Source organism: Amborella trichopoda, chromosome 8 (assembly GCF_054954075.1).
Source record: "Amborella trichopoda isolate Santa Cruz 75 chromosome 8, AtrichopodaSantaCruz75HAP2 v2.0, whole genome shotgun sequence".
Lineage (NCBI taxonomy): Eukaryota > Viridiplantae > Streptophyta > Magnoliopsida > Amborellales > Amborellaceae > Amborella > Amborella trichopoda.
In genome coordinates, this window is record NC_142343.1 from 16,834,170 (window position 1) to 16,857,443 (window position 23,274).

The window sequence follows — 23,274 nt, forward strand, 5'->3', positions numbered from 1 at the left end:
GACACATTAATTGCTTGTAATTTGTATGAACCAATTATTCTGTTATGCTCTCACCACAAACTGTGCACAATTTTGGTTTGCAGTTAGATGGTTTTTGGATGTTATTGTCAAATCTAATACTGAGATATGCTACTTTCCATGTGTGTTGTAATCTTGTTCTTCATGGTTATATGAATAGGTCCTATACTTTGATTCTGATATGGTTGGAGAACCGATGAACTTTCGTGACGTCTTTCTTCATAGTCAAGCTATAGAAGGAATAATATTGTCTATGGTGAGCTATCATACAGGAAATATTATTTATGATCATCTAATTTAGTATGTTTATAACTTACAGTGCTAGACTGCATATTATTCTATCAAATGAAACTAAGAGAAGTGATGCAAACTTTTTACGATTTTCATTTTTCTATTTGTTTTACCCTGGCATATGACTAACTGGTGGCTTGTTTGTTGATTTACTTGGAAATCTATGTTTTGTTTCTGTTTGCTGATGCCTATATATTATTTGTGAGTCGTGTCCTGTGAACTATTTTGAAACTGCTGTTGTTTTAAAACAATGAAATAACTCTACTTGAAAATCTATGCGAAACTTCAAAAGTTCAAATGAGATACCATTGTGGATGATGAACGCCTTATAGTTATTATCTGATGGGTCCAAACCTTGTACCACCATGAATCTCCCCAGGGCTGCTTAACCTGTGTCATTTCTGCATGGAAACAAGTTTAAAGCACTGGACCTATTAAGAACCTCTAAAAGGGAGCAAAAAAAAGCGAGAGTATGGACGTACTAATTATCAGACTATAGCTGACAAGAGGTTATAAACTTGATGCAAGTCTTTCTTGAGCAGTGGAGTCTGCTTGTGGAGCACTTGGAGCAGCCACTCTCACTTCCTCCTCAAGTTCTGGTATCATGAGTTCTTCAACTGTGATATCATTTTAAAACCTAGGCCATAGGTGCTTCTTATGTTAATGCTCATGGATCTCTTTTTGAGGAGACAACTTAGCAGGTTTTTAAAGCATTCCTGGCCCTTCATTGTTAGGGTACCTCATGCATTATTCAAATCATCTTAGTCTTCCTGTTTCTTGATTCTGGTCCAACCAGTCATTTGACTAGGAATATAAAATTAATATCCTGTTCAATTTTCTTTGAAGAAAATCAGTCCCTCTCATCTAAACCCAGTATCAATGGAGTAGGCTCAGTTTAACACACTTTTTTTTCCAAGACTTGCATTGTATTATTTGTTTCCTCAGTTTACCATTAATGTGCTATCTGCTTGTCTGTTAACCGATCAAAATTGCTTGGTTCTGTTTATTCGTGATGTTTGCCTAATTTAGAAAATCTTGACAAGGAAGCTGACTGGGAAAGATCATAAAGTGTGTCAACTGTTTTACCTAGATTAGTTTTAGATCCTGTTAGTGGTAGTTCATCAATTGCAGTACCTCAGTGTTCAAGACTTGGCATCTATAGTATAGGCGTCAATGTCATTTTGGCTTTGATAGGCTCAAGAAGTTACTTAAGTTGGAAACTGTTCCTTCTTCATGCAGTTTTCTTCATAATTTTAATAGTGAATTAGTTTGTGATAAGTGTTGGTTGGACACTCTATCGACATTGCCTTTTCTTATCTTTGAAAGTAGAAGTGAGAATATGTTTGGTCCTGTTCATTGTGACGTCTCGGGCCCTTCTCCTGTCTTTTTTCCAAAATTCATCCCCAATATTGTGTTATCGTTGCGGATGATTTCTATCATACTTGGATGTACTTCTTGAAAAATGAATATGATGATTGTGATGTGTTCTTTGCCTTTCACAAAATAATTCAAACCCGGTTTGAAAAGAACATTAAGACTCCCGGGATTGATTCTGGTGGTGAATACCCATCTAGAAGTTTTAAGATATTTTAAGTCATAATGCTATCATCCACCAGTGCACATGTCCACATACCCAATAACAAACTGGTTGGAAGTTGGAACAAGAATTGACATATTATGGAGATGGCTCGTGTGTCAGCAACCCAGTGTTCCTGGTGGTTAGTGGGCAGAGGTTGTTCGGATCTCTGTTCATCTTATAAATGGAATTCCTGCAGATGTTCATGGTGATGTTTCTCCTGCAGATTATTGTGTATTTCATGTTTTTGACTAGTATTGAAGGGAGTAAACTCAGCCCTTATATGTTGTCAACTTATCAATCAGTAACACTGCCTCAAATAATTTTTTGAAATGACAACTGACGGCCAGGTTGAAGAAGGGCAAGGTCCAGAGCCAAGTGAGACAAAAATATTATAAGTTGTTAGGAAAAATAGTGAGCACAGGGTGGTTTCATTCGCTGGTTCAGCCTGGTTCTAGGCCAAACTGGTTTAACCTGGTTCTGAGTTCTGACCCATTCTCTAGATTTACTGAGTTTAGGATCAACTGGACCAGATGATTAGCCTGCTCCAAGGCTTAACAGAAACAGAATTTATTCCATTCCAAGTCAGTCAAACTGGTAGATCCAGTGTGGTTTTCAAAATGCTACAACATCCTCAGGGCACTCTTTTTTTGATTGTTATGGGCAATCCCATAATAAATAAATAAATAATGAACTGACTATCACATTTAGGGAACTAAAAATGATATATTGCAACAACACACTTTAAAATTGAAGCATAAATTTTTCCCTAGGTTGTGTCAAAAACTATGCAAAGTGACCTAGAATAATAAAAAAATAAAGAATCATGTAAAATACTAAATGACGTCTACTACTTTCTCGTGAAACGACCAAATTTATTTTATTTCTTGATATAAACCTGGGATCAACTTTCTTTTATTTATTGATACATAACTGGGTCAACAGATAATAATCGAGTGAAAAATAAATTTTTTCCCAATAGTGGATGAAGCCCGATGTTGTATTCACCAATAGCTGGAGCCACTCATTTTATGGCATGATATCTAGCATTTGGCAGAAGACAACCTAGATTCATTTCTTCATGAAACAGTGGAACTTACAAAATCGGCAAACTTCTGTATAGGAGATTTTGACAGCTGGGCTGTCTCAAGTATTTGATTCAAGGCACCGCTAAATCCCACTTTAGCTGCTTTTATATGAAGGACACGTAAGTCCATAGTTACTCCAATAACTGATGAATTAGGGATCTTTATTACTCAGCGTAAGTATGCTTGTAACCTTATCCCCAAACCCAACAGACTCTGAGATTCTGATTCTGATTTTTGATGAAGAAAACAGAAAAGTAACAGTTCCAAGGGCAAAGCACACACACAAATCTGAAGAAACGTAGGGGGTTGTTCTTCAAACCGCAGCTAGGGTTCAAAGCTAAAGCTTTTCTCTCTGTCTTTTTTTTTGGGTTAAATCATGTGACTAGCCCCAGTAGTGCCCCACACACCTCCTTTATTCATTGTCTAATTACGGAAGTGAATAATGCCCCTAACCAAAATGAAAATGACTAAAACAGTACCAACTTAAAATAACTTAAATAATATAACTTAACTTAAAGTAAAATACCTAGAATGTCTCTCATTGAACTAGAAAATAAAAGAAATTAAAACTAAACAAAAAACAAGTGGAAAAATATCCTAAAATAAACCAAAAATCCCATTCAGCCCTTGTTCTTCTTATTTTTCTTAGTACCTCTGCTTGGGTTGGTATTCTCCGAATAGATGTGTGCATTTGGCTGAATCTACAACTCCCACAGATGATAGTGTTCAATTTCTCCACTTGACACACTTTTCACGTCATCGTTCTCCCCTCGTCGAGGAGATCTCGTCCAGGGGTTGCGAACTTCATCTTCATCAATCTCTGGCCCATGGTACTTGGATAAATCAGCAACGTTGAAGACATCAGAAGTCTCCACATATGAAAGCGAAGTGACCTTGTTGCTGCCCCATCTTGTTCAAACTCTTGAATGGTCATGCTTTCTGGTTTTTCAGCTTGTTGTATTTTTTGGATGCCTCTCCTTTCTAAGATACACCATTACCAAATCATCCACAATTGAATTCCTTGAAATGACGATGTTTATTTGTAGCTTCTTTATACTAGTGATGTAGCTCAGAATACTACTGTGATTATCTAGATGAGAGAGACAATCTTAAAATTTACAAGAGGCGTTGTAGAAGGGGAAAATAGTCATTGAATATGTACTTTTATGTCTTTTATTTATTTTTTGAGTCATTTTATTCACTTAGGGGCGTAAGTAGTAATTTCTAGAGTCTTTTATGTCCTTTTATTCACTTAAAGTCTTTTATAATAAATGGCCATGATTAGATTAGTTGGATGGCTAGGATTAAGTCTTGTTTAGGGTTTTCTTATATAAGAGATGTACTCAAGCATAATGAAGCATCTTGTTATGGAGTTTATTCAAAACCCTAGAGCAGCAAGTGCTCCTTCTTTTATCTCTGGTTTATGAATCTTTCTCTAATTTTGGATCTTCCCTATCTTCTTCTTTGTTAAACCCTAGCTTTGAGCTACTAGGTTTGCACCAACTTGGTTGTGTCGCCTTCCAAATCAGCTTGCACCTGCTCATGAACTTTTTTCATCTGCTTAACGAACTTATCAATAGTAGTTTGACCCTCCTTATTAGTTTGGATAGGAACTGAATCTAGTGAGTGGGTAGGGTTTTGCCCATATGCGACTTCAAATGGATAAGCCTTCCCTTCCTCCTTCCCCTCGTTCAGCATGGAATGCTATCTACAATCTTTATCCCTCAACCTCACACCGCTACTATCGATCAGCTGCTTCCTTGGCCACATACGCTCAAGTAGTAGCCTCCTGCTACCCCTTGCTCAACCAGGTGCCCAAAACATCCGTTAAGGGCCTTGTTAAGGGCGTCACTTGTCTTGTCTCGGAGTCTAGCCCACAGGAAAGGAGCTCACTTTATCAACCTCTGATTCTCTCCACAGCGGAGGAGGTGTCCCACCCCCTAACTGTAAAGTTGCAAGATTCTATCGCGGGATCCTTCTCCCTGAGGAGGGACGATATAAGGGGCATCGAGAAATGGGTGCTGCAACTCTGGGGTGAGCCTTAGGTCACTTGTCAGCCATGGCCAAGGGTACGATCCTCTTCAGCCTCCCCTCGCTCGAGTGTTCCGCGAGAATTTCTCAAGCTAGCTTTCCCCCTTCTTTCAAAAGGGCGGTTCTGAAACTTCGGTCTTGGTCGCCTCTAGAGAGGTCCTTCAGAAAGCAGAGAATCTGGATAGCGGTGGCTGACATCCCTCTTCATGCGTGGTCGCCGATGATTTTCAAGAAAGTGGCCGAAGCCTGTGGCTCCTTGGTTGCCATCCACTGGAAATCTTTAGAGTTTCTTCCTCTCGGCTCCATGCGCCTCCTGGTAGAGGCTTTTAACACTCAGCATATCCCTCACTTCATATGGCTTAGGGTGGGTGACTCTTTCTTCCCCCTCTCAATCTCCTGGTCCATGACGTCTCTGGCCTCTGATTCCTTCTGCAACCAACGACTTGATTGGAAACCTCTAGGGCTCAAACTGTTGGGCTGAAATCTGGTGTCCGGGAAGTGACACACCTCTGGCAGCCATCAACGGTTGGCCCCCTCTGATGTCGTCACCCTTAGGTCGACACGTCCCTATGACAACTGTAAATCAAGGTCAGACCCTAGGCGACCCTGGCGCAAGTCTCGATCGCCGCCTTCAGCGCACATCGCGCCATCTCCGCCGTATTCACCGCCTCACCCTGCAACATCACTTCGCCTAGTGGACCATTGCGCTGACGTTGTCTGGCAATCCTCGCATGGGAACGGGAACAAGGTCGGGCCCCAGCGCGGTATTGTTGGTGGCCCTCAAGTCGAGGGCCCGTCCCTCTCTCACTCTCCAGCCTACTCGGGTCTTCGGGCCCCCTCGGGGTCGGCACCTAGGTCTCCTTCGGTGAGTCACACCGTGCCGCCCCACACGTTTTCTAGGATGTCCCGCGTCGACAAGACCCTTGAGTGCCACCCACCAGGTGTCTCGACCAGAGGGTCTCTTGCTTGTGCCGCTCTGCCCTCGGGCTCCGTACTTGCCACGTCGCTGTCTCTGCCTCCTCTTCCGACCTCGAGCCCCATCATTCGACCTGCCCTCAGAAGGGTCGATTCGATGGCCACTCTGGTCATGTCATATTTCTTGGGTAACATTTCGCAAGCTCCCCCCTCGTTGTATCATGGTGCCTCGGTGTCTAAGGATCAGTCGACGATCCTTGAGAGCCTCGGGACCTCCATCGAGGCGGTTTTTACCCCTGCTACCCTTCCGCCGCCTTTCTTTACCCCTTCGTCTTCCCCGCCCGGTCTGAGCCTTGTTTAGCCCCTCCTCCCTCCCTCTCGCCTCCTCCGCTATTTGGCCCGCGCTCTCCCTCTTCCGCACCCCCGCAACCTCTGACTCCAACTGATGTTTTCCTATTCGCGTTCCTGTCCCCCTGCATACCCCTCCCTTCCCCGGTCCCCCCCCCCCTGGAGTGGCTCATTCTTCCTCCCCCCCTCCCCTTTCTGCGATGGACTGGTCACAGTATCCCTTCGGGGTGGTGGCGGTACAAGTTTTGGACCTCGCTACCAATGACCTCGACCTCCTATCCTCTCTCCTACTTACCCTTCACTCCCCACCTCGAGCCTATATGTGAAGTCTCAACCCCCAATCTTTCCGTTCTCTGTCTTCATGGACACCCTTTGTTACCTCTTTCGGCCATCCCTGCTAACGACTGTCCCCAACCCTGCTTTCATCTTTCCTTCAACCCAACATTCTTTCTTGGTAGGTCCCAGTTTTTTGGCCATTTTCCCTTCGTAGCGGGCTCCCCTCGGCCCTCCCTTCCTCTACCCCTCTGACCCCTGGCTTCCTCCTTTCAGGGTAAGTAGGTCTTACCCTCTCTCCAGGTCCCCTAGCCTCTCTTGGGTAGAATCTACAACCCCTCGTTCTTCCCCATCGCTTCCCCCCCTTCGAGTCCATTCCCCGCGGATTATGAACCCCCTCTCTCGCTCTCTGACTCTCCTCCATTGGCTCAGGCGACATTCCCCCCGCGTCTTCTGCCGACCTCCTTGTTTCTTCCTCTTGTGAGGTTCTGCTACCCCCGGGGGCCCTAGTTCTCTGGCATCCAAGGAAGATAACGACAACCATGAAAGAGAGGATGCTTCTACCAGCAAGTAGGCGAAAATCAAACAGACAAAATGATGTAGATTTTCCGGGTAATGGGTTTTCTCGTCGACGGTCCAGAAGGACCCCTCCACCACTTTTTATCGACGGACGCTGAAGGCCACAAAGAAATTCTTAACCTTTTCTCCTCAGTGAACTACGAGAAAAAAACAACTTTTGGCTTCTCCCTCGTCCTCTCTCACAGGCACCCCGTTGCGGGACTCAGGCACTAGGAGGTCCCCTAGATTGGCTTCCTCATCCTCCTCATAGAGATCATGAAAATACTTTCTTGGAACATTCGTGGCCTGGGACAGCCGCACAAACAAAAGGCAGTGAGAGATGCGTGCTCTATACACCGGCCCCTTGTACTAGCCTTAATTGAGACTAAAAAACATGATACATCTCTTTAGCTGATCCGTCAAGTCTGGGGTAGGAAACCATGTCAGTGGCTCTCTTTGCCAGCGACAAGGGCATGCGGTGGTATCCTGGTGATCTGGGATCCTATGGAGCACAATCTGTGATCCTCCCATATTGGAGATTACTCGGTGACGACGTTACTCTCTAGACGGTCAGATGGGGTATGGTGGAAATTTTTCGCAATGTACGGTCCAAACTCACCCCAGCTTAGAACGCTATTTTGGGCTGAACTGGATCTCGTAGCATCCCTCCCTCACCTCTCGTTTTGCATGGGAGGGGACTTCAATATCACCAGATGGTCTTACGAGAGGAATTCCAATTCCAACATTTCCCAAGGAATGTTGGACTTCTCGGATTTCATATCTCGTAATGAGCTCATAGACATCCCGCTTCAAGGGAACAGGTTTACCTGGTCGGATTGCAGTTCCCAACCTAAACTATCCGAATTGGATGGGTTTCTCATCTCCCCCTACTGGGATGAGTTATTCTTTGGGATTCATGCTGTAGCCCTACCTAAACCTACTTTCGACCACTGCCCTATCCTCCTGGACACCTCAGCTGTCCCTAGAGGTCCCAAATCTTTTAGGTTTGAACCGGCCTGTTTCCAAGTAGTAGCTCTTGCCTCACTAATGCTGATATGGTGGAACACCTAGTTTCAGGAAGAGCAGGCTTTACGCTACAAAAAAAACTTCAACTTCTCAAAGACTCCCTAAAAACATGGAGTTCCTCCCTTCAAGGTGATTTCTCATAGTCGAAGAATAGTTTGTTGGAGGCCATCCAAACCTTAGACGTGATGGAGGAATCGAGGCCTCTTAACCTCTGAGGCTAGCCTTAGATCGAATATAAAGTTGGACTATCTCGCTACCCTAAAAAAAGAAGAGTTGTACTGGTACCAAAGGTCCTGAATTAATTGGCTTAAATCAGGAGAGCAGAGTACAACCTTCTTTCACAGGATAGGTAACTGTCGCAGACGAGATAACTCCATCTCCATGATTAAGGACGACAACCTGATCTTGGACTTGGCCCTGGAAATTGAACGTTCCATCCTTAAGTAGTTCCAGAGCCTCTATTTGGCCCCGTCATATTCCAGACCACGAATGGGAAATCTCCCATTCCGATCTCTTCCATCTCATTGGGTGGATTGGTTGGAACGCTTTTCTCCGAGGCTGAAATCCTTAAAGCGATTGAGGATTTGGGTAAAGATAAGGCCCCTGACCTGGATGGATTCTTAATCGCCCCCTTTAAAACTTTTTGGGATACCTTTAGGAACGACTTCCTTCTTTTCTTTGAGGAATTCTTCCATCATGGAATACTGCACAAAGGCATCAACGCCACCTTCATTGTGCTAGTCCCAAAGATTGAAGGGGCTGAGGAATTAAAGGACTTTCGTCCTATTAGCCTGGTTAACTCCACCTACAAAATCCTTTCAAAAGTGTTGGCCTCCAGACTCAAACAGGTTCTCCCTCTTGTCATCTCCCCTTTGCAGTCAACCTTCATCAAGGACCGGCAGATTCTAGACGGGGTGTTGGTGGGCCCATGGGTGCATACACTCTCGCCACTGCGGGAAAAAACCGGGCTTAATCTTTAAGATAGACTGGGAGAAGGCATACGACCATGTCGACTGGTCCATCCTTGACTTAGCTTTGATGAGGATGGGTTTCGGGGAGTGGTGGAGAAACTGGATGAGGGGATGCTACTCCAATCCTTTCTTTTCCATCCTCATCAACGGGACACCTAAAGCCCCTCTCACCATTCCTCTTTACAGTGGCGGCCGAAGTATTTAGCCAGTCCATTTCCTGCATGTATCAAGAGGGATTCCGCTCTGGCTTCACGAGCAGCAGGAATGGCTCGAGTGTATCTCATCTACAATATGCAGACGATACACTAGTCTTCCTGAATGCAAACCCAGAGGAGGTCGAAAACCTCAGACTCTTTCTGATATGTTTCGAGCATGCCACGGGGTTTAAAGTTAACATGGCGAAATCCAAAATGATAGGGGTAGGCCTACCCAACATCCAAACCAAGAACCTCATCCCTTCTCGGGAATGTAAAGTGGAGATCATGCCCACATTGTACTTGAGTATGCCATTGGGACTGGGGAAGCCAAAGAAAGCCCACTGGTCCAACGTAATAGACAGAGGAGACCGTAGATTGGCAGGATGGAAAGGAAGGTACCTATCCCTTGCAGGGAGAACAACCCTTATCAAAGCAGCCCTAGCCAACTCTCCCGTTTACCTCATGTGCTTTTCCAAATGCTAGCCTCGATAGCCAAACGTCTAGACCAATTGACATGGAACTTCCTCTGGTCAGGTGAAGCGGCGTCAAACAAGATCCACCTGATTACGTGGGATAAAATGTGTCTATCGAAATACTAGGGTGGTCTAGGGATCAAAGTGCTCAGGACTCACAACTAGGTGCTCTTAGGTTGTGGGCCTAGGTCATACGAAGCAAGTATAGTATCCCACATGACCTTTGGCTGCCTGAGGGTTTTCCAACGACAAGGCGCTTGGGAGTATGGAAATCGTTACTCTCCTCCCTCAGACCGTTTAAACAACATATCAGGTTCCATGCTAGAGCCGGGGATAGAGTGCGATTTTGGTCTGATAATTGGTTAGGCCACACCTCGCTTAGAGAACGATTCCACTCCCTTTTTGCTGTAGCAATCAACAAAGCCTCCTTGGTATCGGAGGAAATAGTACCTTTAGGCAACCACAGAGTATGGAACCCATCCTTTAGGAGACCCCTCTCAGATAAAGAAACCTTGGAGTTTATGTCCCTCTCGGACTCCCTCCACTCCACCTTCCTCGCCCTATTAGGCCCAGACACCTTGGTCTGGACTCCATCGCCCACCGGTTCCTTCACGGTGGCCTCCTTCTACAAGAAACTCCTACAGCCTTCTTCCCCCTTAAACCCAAACCCGGCGGTCTCCAAAGTTTGGACATCCATAGCCCCCCCAAACGTTCAAGCCTTCCACGGGATTACGTGCTTTGAACGTGCACTCACGACAGACTTACACCAGAGAAGAGGTGTCCAACCCCCTAACAGGTGTGTCATGTGCCTATATAAGGAAGAAATAAACCCCCACCTGTTCATTCACTGCCAGACGACTCTCCAACTTTGGAGTAAAATTATCCAACTCTTTGGAATATCCTGGGTCACCCCTCCTTCAATCCCTGCGTTGACGTCCTGTTCCTTCGAAGCTTACTAGCCGAGGTCGGGTAGGATCTTCTAGAAAGCTGGTCTAGCTGCTACGGTGTGGTCCATCTGGCTAGAAAGAAATTCATGAATTTTCCGTGGTCTCAAAAGCGAACTCCCAGTTTTGTTCCTCAAGGTAACCTCCATGGTTATCTTTTGAGCTACCTATCACAAACTGTTTACTGGGATTTCGGCGGCCACTTTTCTTCGCAATTGGGTGAACCTCATTCAACTAACCCTTCACCGCAACCCAAGAGTATCGCACTCGTACCACTACCGGTGGGTGAGATTAAGTTCAATTTCGATGAATGCTCCTTGGGAAATCTAGGCCCAGCAGGCGCAAGAGGGGTATTTCGCGACCATAACCGTGTGGTCATCTTATCATTCTCAGAACACCTTGGCCACAAAGACTCACAGTCCGCTGAGGCCACGGCCTTATTGATGGGAACCAAGAAATTTAACCCCTCCTGGGGCCTACGCCTGCACATAGAGGGAGATGCTAAAATCGTAATATTATGGGCCACTAGAAAGGCCCCTCCTCCTTGGTTCCTAGCACACATTTTTGACGAAATTGAGCACACTTGCAGGGGTATAAACGTCTCATGGACACATATTTGGAGGACGCCCAACAACTTCGCAGATCGTCTCGCCAAGGAAGCCGTTAGGAACCAGCGTTTTGTAGTTGTATAGATGCACATAATATGAAGATACAATCACTAACACGGTGGGGAGGCCGCCTCCTTCTAGATTCTGGTCTTTTAGCTTGTAACGGGCAGTTCTTAAAGCCCCTTTCTCTTGCCTCCCTGGAATGTTAGAACTAGTTTTCTAGAATAGGTCACTCCCTAGTGACCATGTTTTAGGTTGAGAGTCCCAGTCTGTGGGTTACCTCAACCCTTGCAGTTGTACAAACTCTTATTACTATAATATTAACCGTCAACTTTCAAGAAAAAAATGAACTCATACTAGTTGACCTGCTAAGAGCACTGTTATTGGCAAATTCTACTTGTGGTGGTGCTAGATGCTATTAATTCTTCGTCTCCCACAATACTTTTGACAAGAGTTCCCAGTGTACGATTCACCACTTCAGTTTGCCCATATCTCTGTGGCTGATGGGAACTATTGAATCGTAATCTAGTACCCTATTTCTTCCAAAAGGTTAGCCAAAAATGACTAAGAAACTTAATATCCAGATCCAAAGTGGTCATTTTTGGAATGCTATGTAATCTCACAACCTCTTTGAAGTACATATTAGCAACATGTGTAGCACCTAATGTCTTCTAGCGAGCTATAAAACAAGAAATTTTTGAAAATCCATCCACTACCACAAATATAAAGTCCATGCCTTGTTGAGTCTGCAAAATACCCATCGCAAAATCCTTGCTAACATCCTTTTAAGGTGCATTAGGAATTGGAAGTGGAGAATAAAGCCTGGTGTTCTATCATTGCCCCTTCGTTGGCTGACACGTATGACACATCTCTACAAATTGAGTACTGTCTCTCTTCAACGTTGGCAAGAAATATTTCGACTCCACCAATTCTATGGTTTTATCTCGCCCAAAATGTCCACCAAGAACTCCTCCATGAAGCTTTGCCATCAGAATCTCTCTAAGTGTACTTGCAAGTATACAACGTCAGTTTCCTTTAAAGAGAAATCCATCTTGAATAAGAAAATTCCCACTGATTTTTGCTCAAAAAAAAAAAAAAAAAAAAAAAAAAAAATCCCAACCGACTTCATCACGACGCTGAACCCATATATCCTTGAAATCAACATCATCTGCACAAAGGTCCTTCATATACTCAAACCATGCAACAATTGCTGTCATAGTAGACAAATTTGGCTTTCTTCGCAAAGCATCTGGCACTCAGTTTTGATTGCCTTCCTTATGTCGAATGACGAAAGTAAACTCCTGCAAATATGCTACCCACCATGCATGTTGTTGATTTAGCTTACGTTGCCCATTAGTATACATTAGCGCTTCATGAACGGAGAACAAAAGAAACTTCTTGTGGATCAAGTAACAATGATAATGCCTTAAAGCTTAAGGATTGAATGATATCATAAACTCCACATCATAGGTAGCGTATCGCGGCTGGGTATAATTTGGATTTTCAGATAAGAGGCAACAGGATGGCCCTCTTGATTCAGCACCATGCCAATTCCGACATATTACACATAATCTAGCTCGAAGACTTTGTCAAAGTCAGGAAGAGCCAAAACAAGAGCCTTATTCATTTTTTGCTTCACTAGTTGAAAACTCTTCTTGGCCTCACCTATCCATACAAATGCCCCCTTCTTTCATGAGTTTGTACTGTAGCTGGATTGGTATGTGAATCAGGACTGGAATGTTAACTTTCTAGGTGGCGTCTGGGATTAGGAGTTTGTAGCTTTATGGATCTTCTCTTTGATGCTGATTTTGTGAATATTGAATTCCGCAATTGTGAGAGTATTTTTTGTTTTCTGCTATGTTGTCTTGCTTCTTGTGGAGTATGATGTCCCCAATGACATTAGATAGAAAGCTTTGTGAAACACCTGTACTTTTGTTTTGGGTAAGTCAATGGGGGAGAAGGCCCCCTACCCGTTTTTCATTACTAAAAAAGCAGAGAAAAACAATTAAGATACAACCCTATGGAAGGGCACTTGTGCCAGATCATGTAATAAAAGAGAGGAAAGAAAATCTGGTGGTCTTTGGCGCCACACAGTAGCACTAGGGCCAGCAGTTGCTCTCTTAGCTAGGGCATAAGAAACCATGTTGGCCTCACGAAAGACATGTGTGATGGACCTTCGATGAGAAGACAGTCTGGTGCAACTATTGTCTACAATTGTCTTTAGTCTCCATGGAGCATTGCATCGATTCTGAATGACATTCACAAGCAAGGCCGAGTCATGTTCAATCTGGATTGGAAAACAATTACTTTGAATAACCAATTGCACTCCTTCCTCAAATGCCAAGAATTCTGCATGGTTATTAGAAGCAAAACCAAAATGCTTTGCAAAAGCAGCAATAAAACCACCCGCACTGTTCCTGATAACTCCACCACCACCTGCTAAACGTGGATTTCTCAAGGAAGCACCATCAATATTGAGTTTGTAATTATGAGTCTCAGGAAAAGACCACGCTACCGAAGGTTACCAATGATAACCTTTTCTGATAAATGAGAAGACCACTTCTTAACTTCTGCTAGTGCCTGAACATGCAGGGTAATTCTTTTCACAATAAGCTCTCACCTGGTGGTCTTGACTCAAAAACTCTTTTGTTGCGCTCATTTCATAGAAACCAAATAACAATAAAAAAGATGGAAGACCAAATATTACGAAGTCCATGTGATTTAAACCTGAAAAGTAACCACCATGTAAGTAAATCAGGGACAGAGGTACCAAGGACAAACCTTTTTCCATATCTCCAAGCAATTGATCTCCATACACCCTGCGAAAAGGGACATTGGAAGAATAGATAAAAAAGATTGTCATCACAGATACTACAAAAGGGACATATAGAGTCCAGTTGCATGCCTCACTGCTGTAGTAAGAATGAAGTGGGTAATCGATTATACAAGGCCAGCCATTAAAACCATTTCGCCCTTGGGTGGCATTTGGGGGACCAAAGTGCACGGAAGATAGGCTGTGATGAACCTTGATGCCTAATAAAATCCCATGCCCTTTTAATAGAGAATGATCCATAATGAATCCAGACCAGTGAATCCTTCTTGGGCTGTAGAGGGAGAGTATAATTCTCAACCTCCCTCTATATATTCCTCAAAGAATCAGATGCGGGATGCAGCAAAACCCGAGCTTGAGGAACTCCTCTGAAAAGTCTGAAATGCTCCTCCCTACAGCAGCCCCCAAATATTCCTGAATGTTATCATCATGGAGATTTGAAAGTGGTTGACCTGCTAACCATGGGTCCATCCAGAAATCCACCATTTGACTATTACCAATATTCCACTTTACATTGCCTCTCAAATGAAATAAGCCAAGTAAAATCCCCTTCCATACATGAGAACATCCTCTTCTGCCTTCAGCCTCCCAAGTAGAGGAATTTCTAAAATATCAATGTTTGAAGAACCGTGCCAACAACGAGGATGGATTTTCCAAAATCCTTCATGCGAACTTCATCATTCCTGCGATATTGAAATCTGCCATATCTCTTACCCCAAGACCTCCTTCAGCCATAGGGAGGCACACCGTTTTCCATTTTATAAGATGAACACCTTTTTTTTCTACTTCCCTAGCCCATAAGAAGTTTCTTTATAGTCTCTCTATCATATTACATGTTTTCTTTGGAAGAATGAAGGATAATAACCAGAAAACCAATGACGCCCTCAGTACAGACTTAAGCAACTGAAGTCGACCGGCATATGAGAGGCATAAAGGCTGCCAAGACCCGATCTTACCGAACACCTTACCCACCAGACTATGACAATAACTGTGCCTTAGATGTCCACGAAATAATGGTAGGCCCAAATAGCGGATAGGAAGAGACCCTTCAACAAACTTTAACTCCCTCAGAATTCGCCCCCGTCCTCCCCATGGTGCACCAAAGAAAAAGACCTTGCTTTTAGATGAGTTCAGAATCTGACCAGTACTCCTCTCAAACTTATGAATAAGTTCACGCATAGTTGTGGCAGTAGAGATGGACGCCTCACAGAAAATAAGCACATCATCAGCATAAAAGAGATGAGAGACCCCATAGTCACACCCTGAAGGAAACGCCTTGGGAAACATGCCTTGCAACATATCACACTCAAGCTGTCTGCTAAAAAGATCCATGATCAGCAAAAAAAGATAAGGAGATAGAGGATCCCCTTGCCTCAAACCTCTCTTACCTTTAAAAAAACCTTTGGGTGAGCCGTTCCTCAGAACAGAGAAAGAAGTAGTAGTAATACACAAGTGAACCCAAGAAACAAATAACTCAGGCAAACTCACTGCATGCATCCTACCCACTATAAAATCCCAGGATACTTTGTCATATGCACTGCTCAAATCGATTTGCAGACACATTTTAGGTCGATCCGAGTTCCTATGGCAAAGAGACATAAGTTCGTTTGCCATGAGAATATTATCAGTAATAAGCCTACCTTTCAAAAATGCAGCTTGCTTAGGGTCAATAAAATCAGCAAGAACTACTCGTAGGCGATTAGAAATTATTTTGATGATGATTTTGTATAAGACATTACACAACCCTATAGGTCGAAAGTCTTTCATCACCCTAGGTGCATCCACTTTAGGAATCAGACAAATAAAGGTGGAATTGATTTGCTTGAGCAGCTTACCCTAAGTGAAGAAATCTTTAAGGGCCAGAAAAAGATCCTTTTTAATGACTTCCCATCCCAAATGCATGCTTTAATCTCCTCCATAGATACTGCATCCACTAGCTTGTCCTTTGAGAAGAATTGAGATGGAATGGTTGCAAGACCTGATCAATATTGCTCTCCTGAGCCAATAAGTCTTTGAAATAGCCAATCTTATGATTTTCAATATCATCCTCAGTAGACAAGAGATTCCCATTCTGATCTTTCAAAGAGATAATTCTATCAGTCCTCCTTCTGACCACAGTCGATAAGTGAAAATATTTGGTGTTGGAGTCCCCCTCTTTTAACCAGTTTTGTCTTGATTTTTGCCTCTAGAATCTTTCTTCATTGGCCAGAAGAGTTTGCAATTTCTGAGTATACTCGTTTTCCTGAGAATGGAATGTCTCATTAGAAGGATCCATGTGTAGGCTATCATTCTAAGATGATAGTTGGTGTCGAACTACAGCAATGGATTTCCCAACAAAGCCAAACACCTCCTTGCTCCTCAATCGTAGGTCAGCCTTGAGCCTCTTAAGTATAACAACAAAGCGATACATGGGAGTACCCCCCCACTTGGCCTCGCCACGAATTACAAATAACATCTGGAAAACCTTGATGCTGCTCCCACATAGAAATACTTAAAAAGGCTTGGGCCCAACTGGACCCAGATCAGAAATAGAGACAAGTAAGGGACAATGATTTGAGGTACCTTTAGGGAGTAACTGGACTTTGGATTCAGGGAAGGCCAAAATCCAATCAGTGGTTGCTAATGCTCGGTCCAACCTTCTTCGAATGCATCTTCTGCTCAACTGGTTATTGGACTAGAAGAACCATCCTCTGACTACACTAAGATCAGCAAGAGCACAATCCATCATTACTTGAGCAAAATTGCCCGAGTCTGGTGGTAGAGAATTGCTCCCTCCCACTAATTCCGAGGGATCCAATAGCGTATTAAAATCCCCCAGTAACAGCCAGGGAAGAGCAATAGTTGCTCCTAAGGTTCTCAAATGGTACCATAGTTGGGACACATAATTAAAGGCATAGACTCTTGAAATCACTGAAATGTTTCCATTACAGATACGGGTAGCCTCCACAGTAATCATTTGATCATTTACATCAATCAATTTGATTGAGTAAATTAGAGGATTCCGAAGGACTAAAATTCTGGATCTACCCTCAATCTCATTAGCAATAAAGTTATTATAGAATCCCAACTTTTTTGACCAACTACAGCTCAGCTCCACAAGACAACTACGACTCAGCTCCACAAGAAGTTTAGTTTCCAATAAGAAAATAAGACCAAGATTATGTTGTCCTTTTAAAACCCCAATATCCGATATTCTACCCTGGCCCCGAAGGCCCCTGACATTCTAAGCAGCAATAGACATAAATAAAATCAAAGGTTTGGACGTTTGGTAAGTGGGACCTTACCTTCAGGAGCTGTAAGAGCACTCTGAGCCTTATGGGTTAACCCCATTTTGTCACCAATAGAAGCTGGAGTTAATCCTTTTGTATTATCTATACCTGGTGAAGAATGGCCCCTCTTGTCACCAGAAGCTGCCAAATAAGCTTTTAATTGCGACCTAGTTCGAGCTTGAGGAAGCTTTTCACTATTCGCATGATCCTGCACTCGTTTACTAGAAACATCCACCTTATCGGCTATGTGCTTAGGGTTGTGATCACCAACAATATTCCCCATGCCATCCTCTAGCGTGTCCCCCTGTGGCCATGACCAAGGGTTTTCGGATCCTTAATAAGCAAGTGATCTAAACGGCCCTCAACATCATACTCCTCCCCATCATTCTCTACAATGGCAGTGACGTTAACCTGCTTGGGACTGTGCTCACATATCTTCTTAGAATGGGCAACATGTTTATCATCAGCCTGTTTGTCCAGAGACAATAACGAGGAGTCGCCATCCTCAACAGGTGCCGTCCCAATCACTGGCGATGGAACCACGACCTCTCCAGACACACCAATATTATCAACATGAGTCATAACTGTCACCTCATACTCTTGTTGCATATCAAAATCGCCTATCGGAATGCAAGTGTTGACTGTATTTTGCTCAGAAGAGCTAACTGCTTGCTCGATAAGAGACCCCTCGTTATCCTCATGGACATTGGCTAGAATTGCAAAAGCATTAGAAATGATATCCTTCGGATCTACTCTGTTGTTAGCAAGAGAGACAACAACATTATTCTTCTCTGACAAAGTGGGAAGGGTGGAACAGCAACAATGCTTTCGTTCCCCTTCCTTTTGTAAACTAACTGCTGTCTCCCTTTGACTACCTTCCATCAACCTTCTTCCCCTGAGGGTAATTTAACAGAAATATCACCATTGGGAACAATTGTTGCACTGGCCTTGATGGAAACCTTTGCACTAAAGCCTGCTCGACATAATTCGGGCTTGTGGCCTGCCCTCTGACACGTGGAACAGATCGAGGGTATGAACTCATGGACTATCTCTTGCCTATACTCCTTCCCAAAAAAGTCCGGCCAAACTTCAGTCTAACAAATGGTATATAGATCCAATGCATCACACACCCTTGGCTTAGCCCTTGATCTTAGTTTTGTCGGTTTGTCCACGAAGATGGGTTTGCCAACATTGGAGGCAATACAAAAAAGAATTTCTGGTTCCCAATATACCAATGGTAACCTTGTCAATTTGATCCAAACTGGCACAATATGACGGGTACGCCTAGAGGGTTGAATTGAAGGATCCCATTCTTGAAGCACCAAGCATTTTTTGTTGATAAACCAAGGTCCCCCCATACGGGCAACCTCCATCTCCTTACTAGAATGGAAACGAAAAATAAAAGAAGCCCCCATCAGCGGAGAATACTTCAACATCCCGCTCAAGCCTCCACATCTTCTTCAACATCTCTTTCATGTAGTTCCAATCAGGTTGGCGGCCCAAGAAGTATCCCATTAGACAGTTTTTCCACCGGCTCCAACATGAATCCATCACCTTCTTGTCAATTTTGACAAATTTTTTACCATTGATAATTTCAGTAGGTGAAGTATCCATCTCCTCAAAGACTCCATTTTGGACACCCTTGGCACCAAATAACAGGTCTGAGGACCTACCCGAGCCCCAACAGCTGTTAGCTAAATTATCATTCTTGTTCTTTGGAACCAAGGATGGAAACTCTTCCCGTACGACACCTTCACCATGAAGACCCGAGGTAGATCCTAGGTCGTTCTTACTACCCAAATTTTTTTCCAAAGAGTAGCAGCCACCTCCTTGCCTTTGCTAGAAACGCCCATCATGAGAGGAGAGGCCTCCCTTACAGGTCTCCTAATGACCCTATCAAGAACAACTGTAGATCTCGGGGCAGGACCCGTACGAGGATTTTCAAAGCCAGAATCTGGAAGAAAATCATCGCAAGGGGCAGAACTATGAACACCCAAACCTTCCCCAAAGTGGGCAGCTTCATAATCATCTTCTGTAGACAAAAGATTGTGACCCATAACATTAACTTTCACAATACTATCATCAGCTACCACACGAAAGGCAGCACCATTACTCCTTTGAATTGTTATTCTTCGCAGGCATCTCCCCAAAACCAGACCCAGAAACCACACGATAGGCAGCATGAGAATCTGGCTTCAAAGCTAGAACATCAGAGACTATAGACCCAGATCCATCTCTGCTGATGTATCTTTGGTCAGAAATGATAGGATCATGACCAGATCCATCCCCATCACTACCGAGATGACGCCCACCATTAGAAATACGAACAGATTTGGTTCTATCCTTAAGGGGCTCAGCACCACCAAAACAAATAGCAGTACTACTTCCACATAGATGAGAAAGAAGCTCTTGAAGATCAGGAGGTTTTCTCTCCAAAGGGAGAGGCACACCAGAAGGGGGTGGGCAAGCCATCAAAACATACACGCTTCAGAAAGCAGCATCTCTGGAGCCCTGAGTGGAGAGGCTCTCGCTCCTCGCAGATCTGGTGGCTCTCGCAGTACTCGCTGGTGGCTGGTGGCTTGCAGGAATGGCTCTCGCAGATCTTGGTGGCTCCTCTCCTCGTAGATCTGGTGACTCTCGCAGTATGGCTCTCGCAGATCTGGTGGCTATTGGACCCAGATCTGGTGGCTCATGCTGGTGGCACTCGCTCTTGCTGGTGAAATTTTTTTTTTTTGTCTTATCTTCGTATGTCCTCGATGGGACGAAAAAGTGGTAAGTCAGTGGGGAAAAATTATGGGTAAGTCAATAGGGATTTGGGCCCTTACCCTTTGGTGAAAATGGAGTGAAACACCCGTACTTGTTAAGAAGTATGTGCACAATTGCTCTTTAACTTTTGTTAGAAGAGCTTCATAAGCATATGGCGAGAGACTAATGATGAGGCTGATTACTAACTTATGTGCTACGCATCTGGACCTGCTGTTTTGCATGAGTCACCTCCATTTGGCAGTTTGGAAGGCATCTCTGATTCATTGAAGGGCCCTAAGATTTCTCTGATACAACAATAGTTTCTTGTGGTTTCGTTATAACTATAAGAATACTATAAGAAGAATGTCATTAATGCTATGGATCCTCCATTTTCTTCATTTTTAATTGGAGTAGTCCCCATATCACACATAATGTGATTCCTGGATTGCATTGATGAGTGCATATTCAAAGTCTGGTTTCAGAATTGTGACCTATAAAGTTGCTTGACTGTATCACCCAGACTTATAGTTTTTATAGTAAGTGAATCTGAATAGATAAAATTTACATAATATCAGTGCAGTGCCTCTTCTCTACTGCTTTTCATGTAATTTTTATTTAGGGAAAAGTTTATATAGAGCCAAGGCTTGAAGCAATCACATTAGAGCCTACCTAAAAAATTTCACTAGATGAGGTTATTTTGATACTCAAATATATTCAAATTGATCATCTCGACATCAAGATGCATGGACATAAGAGAAAAATGGATTTCAGGTTTTATAAATAGTGTATTTTGTAATGCTTTTTGGTCCGTCAATTTTCAAGATTTTCAAGTTTTCATAGATCTGTCGATCTACACTATTTTTGAAGCATTTAAACTTTATAAATTAAAATTAAAATATATTTTAAGGCTATCACAAAGATTTTCAGTATTGAAACCACATTTCTGGATACTATTTGAAGGTAGGCTCTAATTTGATTTATCATTATTTAGTTGAGGCTCTGTCATATATTTTCTGATATGTGAGGTTAACCGCAGGTTAACTCTTTTCTATGAATCAGATTCTTGAAGCACCAAGTGACGATGAAGTGTCCCTACTGCTGGAGATATTTGGGTTAGTGCAGTTGTGCTTTTCCTCCTACATGTATCACAACTTTCTCATGCAAATTTCAAAAAATGAAAATTCTGGTGCTTATATGATCTCTCTTTTTTCTCAATTCTGCAAGCTGTAGAGGTAAGATGCTTTGCTTTAAAAAACATGCATAAGAGTATAATCATTATACACCTTTAACGGCTGTTGCGTGTTTTTATTTATTATTATTATTATTATTATTATTATTATTTTTTGGGGGGGGGGGGGGGGGGGGGGATGATGGTTGAAAAGTTGCCTGATCGAGGCAGGCTTTGCCCAAACTCTCAAAGGATTCCAAAAGGGTTGCCATGGGTGGCAACCTCGTAGTGTTTGAAAAGATGATAAATAGATTCCTCTTTGCACATAATGCATCAATTAGGGAGTTGATAACCCCCTTGTAGCTGATCCATGGTGAGAGCAGGTTGGATAATGCGATCCAATTAAAAAGTTGTACATTGTAGTGGATCGGGATGATCCATACTTTATTTGTAATGCAGGGGACCGAAGGGCTTGAGTTAAGGGCCTTATTGAAGGAGACTGTAAATTTTCCACTGGGAATGGTGGCCCAGATAATATAGTCCATTCCCTCTCGAGGCAGGAATAAGGTCTTTAGGTGTTGTATCAGCACAACTTCGTCTTAGATAGCCCTATGGAAAGTGGGATTCCACAGAATAGAGCCCATCTTGATTTCCGAAGAGAGCGTTATGGTGATATGGGGATTTGCTTCTATCGTCATTAGGGGGCCGTTTGGATACCTGAAAATATATTGTCTGTGAAATATATTACGGGCGTAATACATTACTTGCAAATGGATTGTCACTGTTTAGGTAGTATTTAGATGCAACTTGGGAAATACATTGCTACTGTTTGGCTATGTATGGAAGAAATATGAAAAATGCATTACCATCAAAATATGAAAAATATGGCTATGTTTGGTTAACATGATTAGACTTTGGTTTCAACATGATAAGTCATTGGAATAATATGATTGGAATAACATGATTTTATTGTGATAAGCCTTATTTTTATTTATTTTTTATAGAAGTCTTTCAAATGTCTCTCTATATATAATTTCAAATATGCAATAAATTTATGATACTAAAATCAAAATCTTTACGGTACAAGTTAAAAAATAGGAAGAAGTTTGATTAGTAAACTAGAAGGTTTGGTAATTGCAGTAGAAATTTTTGAAGGAGACTAAAGAGGTATCTTATTTCAATTGAGCTTTTACTAATCTCTTATGAGGATTATGTTGTGTGGAATTTTTTATTATGATTGTGTGGTGTAATTTCTCATCGATTACCAATTATTATTTTTATTAGTTTTGTTTTTATACAAGAGGTGATGGCGGGCTACCACCTAAATTGGAGATAAAGGGATGTATAAATTTTTTTATTAAGATTGCAGTAGAAAATTGTCCCTCATCAAGTTCTACAACTGTTCAAATCAATTTAGATTTCCCCTCACTTTCACTTACCAATTCTTAAAAATAAAAATTTTTGTTTTTACATGAGAGTCAAATGAGGGTTACAACCAAATTGGCGATAGAGGAAAGTAAAATTTTTTTATTATGATTGTAGTAGAAAATTGGTCTCGTACACCTATTCAAATCAATTTAGATTCCCCTTTTCATATCCCCTAACTTTCACTTTCTATTTAGTTTAATTATACAATACAACGTATACTTGAGAGAGGGAAATATTTTTTTTAAGCGGGTATAGGGCAGAGAGACCCACGCGAAATATTTTCAAAGATTACCCGTCAACCTCGTAATAGATTTTTCACCTCTTACCGCACGTAATGGATTTCGTTATTTTTGGAGAAATCTCATGTAATCTCGGGTAATGTCTTTCCATTTCTTTACTAGTAAAGTGTACCCAAACAGTGTAAATGCCATATTTCCTTGTAATCTATTGTCACGTAATAGATTTTCACGTACCCTAACGGCCCTTAGATTTGGCCAATGGTTTCCCAAAGTAAAAT

At 42.6% G+C, this 23,274-nt stretch overlaps 1 protein-coding gene across 9 annotated transcripts in view; it reads left to right on the forward strand.

Annotated features, from left to right (window-relative positions):
- The window catches only part of LOC18440465 (structural maintenance of chromosomes protein), a 78,306-nt gene that overhangs the window by 6,910 nt on the left and 48,122 nt on the right, over window positions 1–23,274 (forward strand). For 4 of the 9 annotated variants that reach the window (XM_088873848.1, XM_088873850.1, XM_011627348.3 and 1 more), the window contains exons 3-4: window positions 179–274; window positions 21,221–21,273. Coding sequence is in view for 6 of the 9 variants with exons in the window: in XM_011627348.3 (XP_011625650.1) it covers window positions 179–274; window positions 21,221–21,273 (149 nt within the window). In the remaining 3 variants the exon portion in view is untranslated. Of the gene's footprint in view, window positions 1–178; window positions 275–21,197; window positions 21,274–23,274 lie in introns of all 9 variants that reach the window. The other 5 variants (XM_088873849.1, XM_011627350.3, XM_088873845.1 and 2 more) reach the window with 2 other exon arrangements.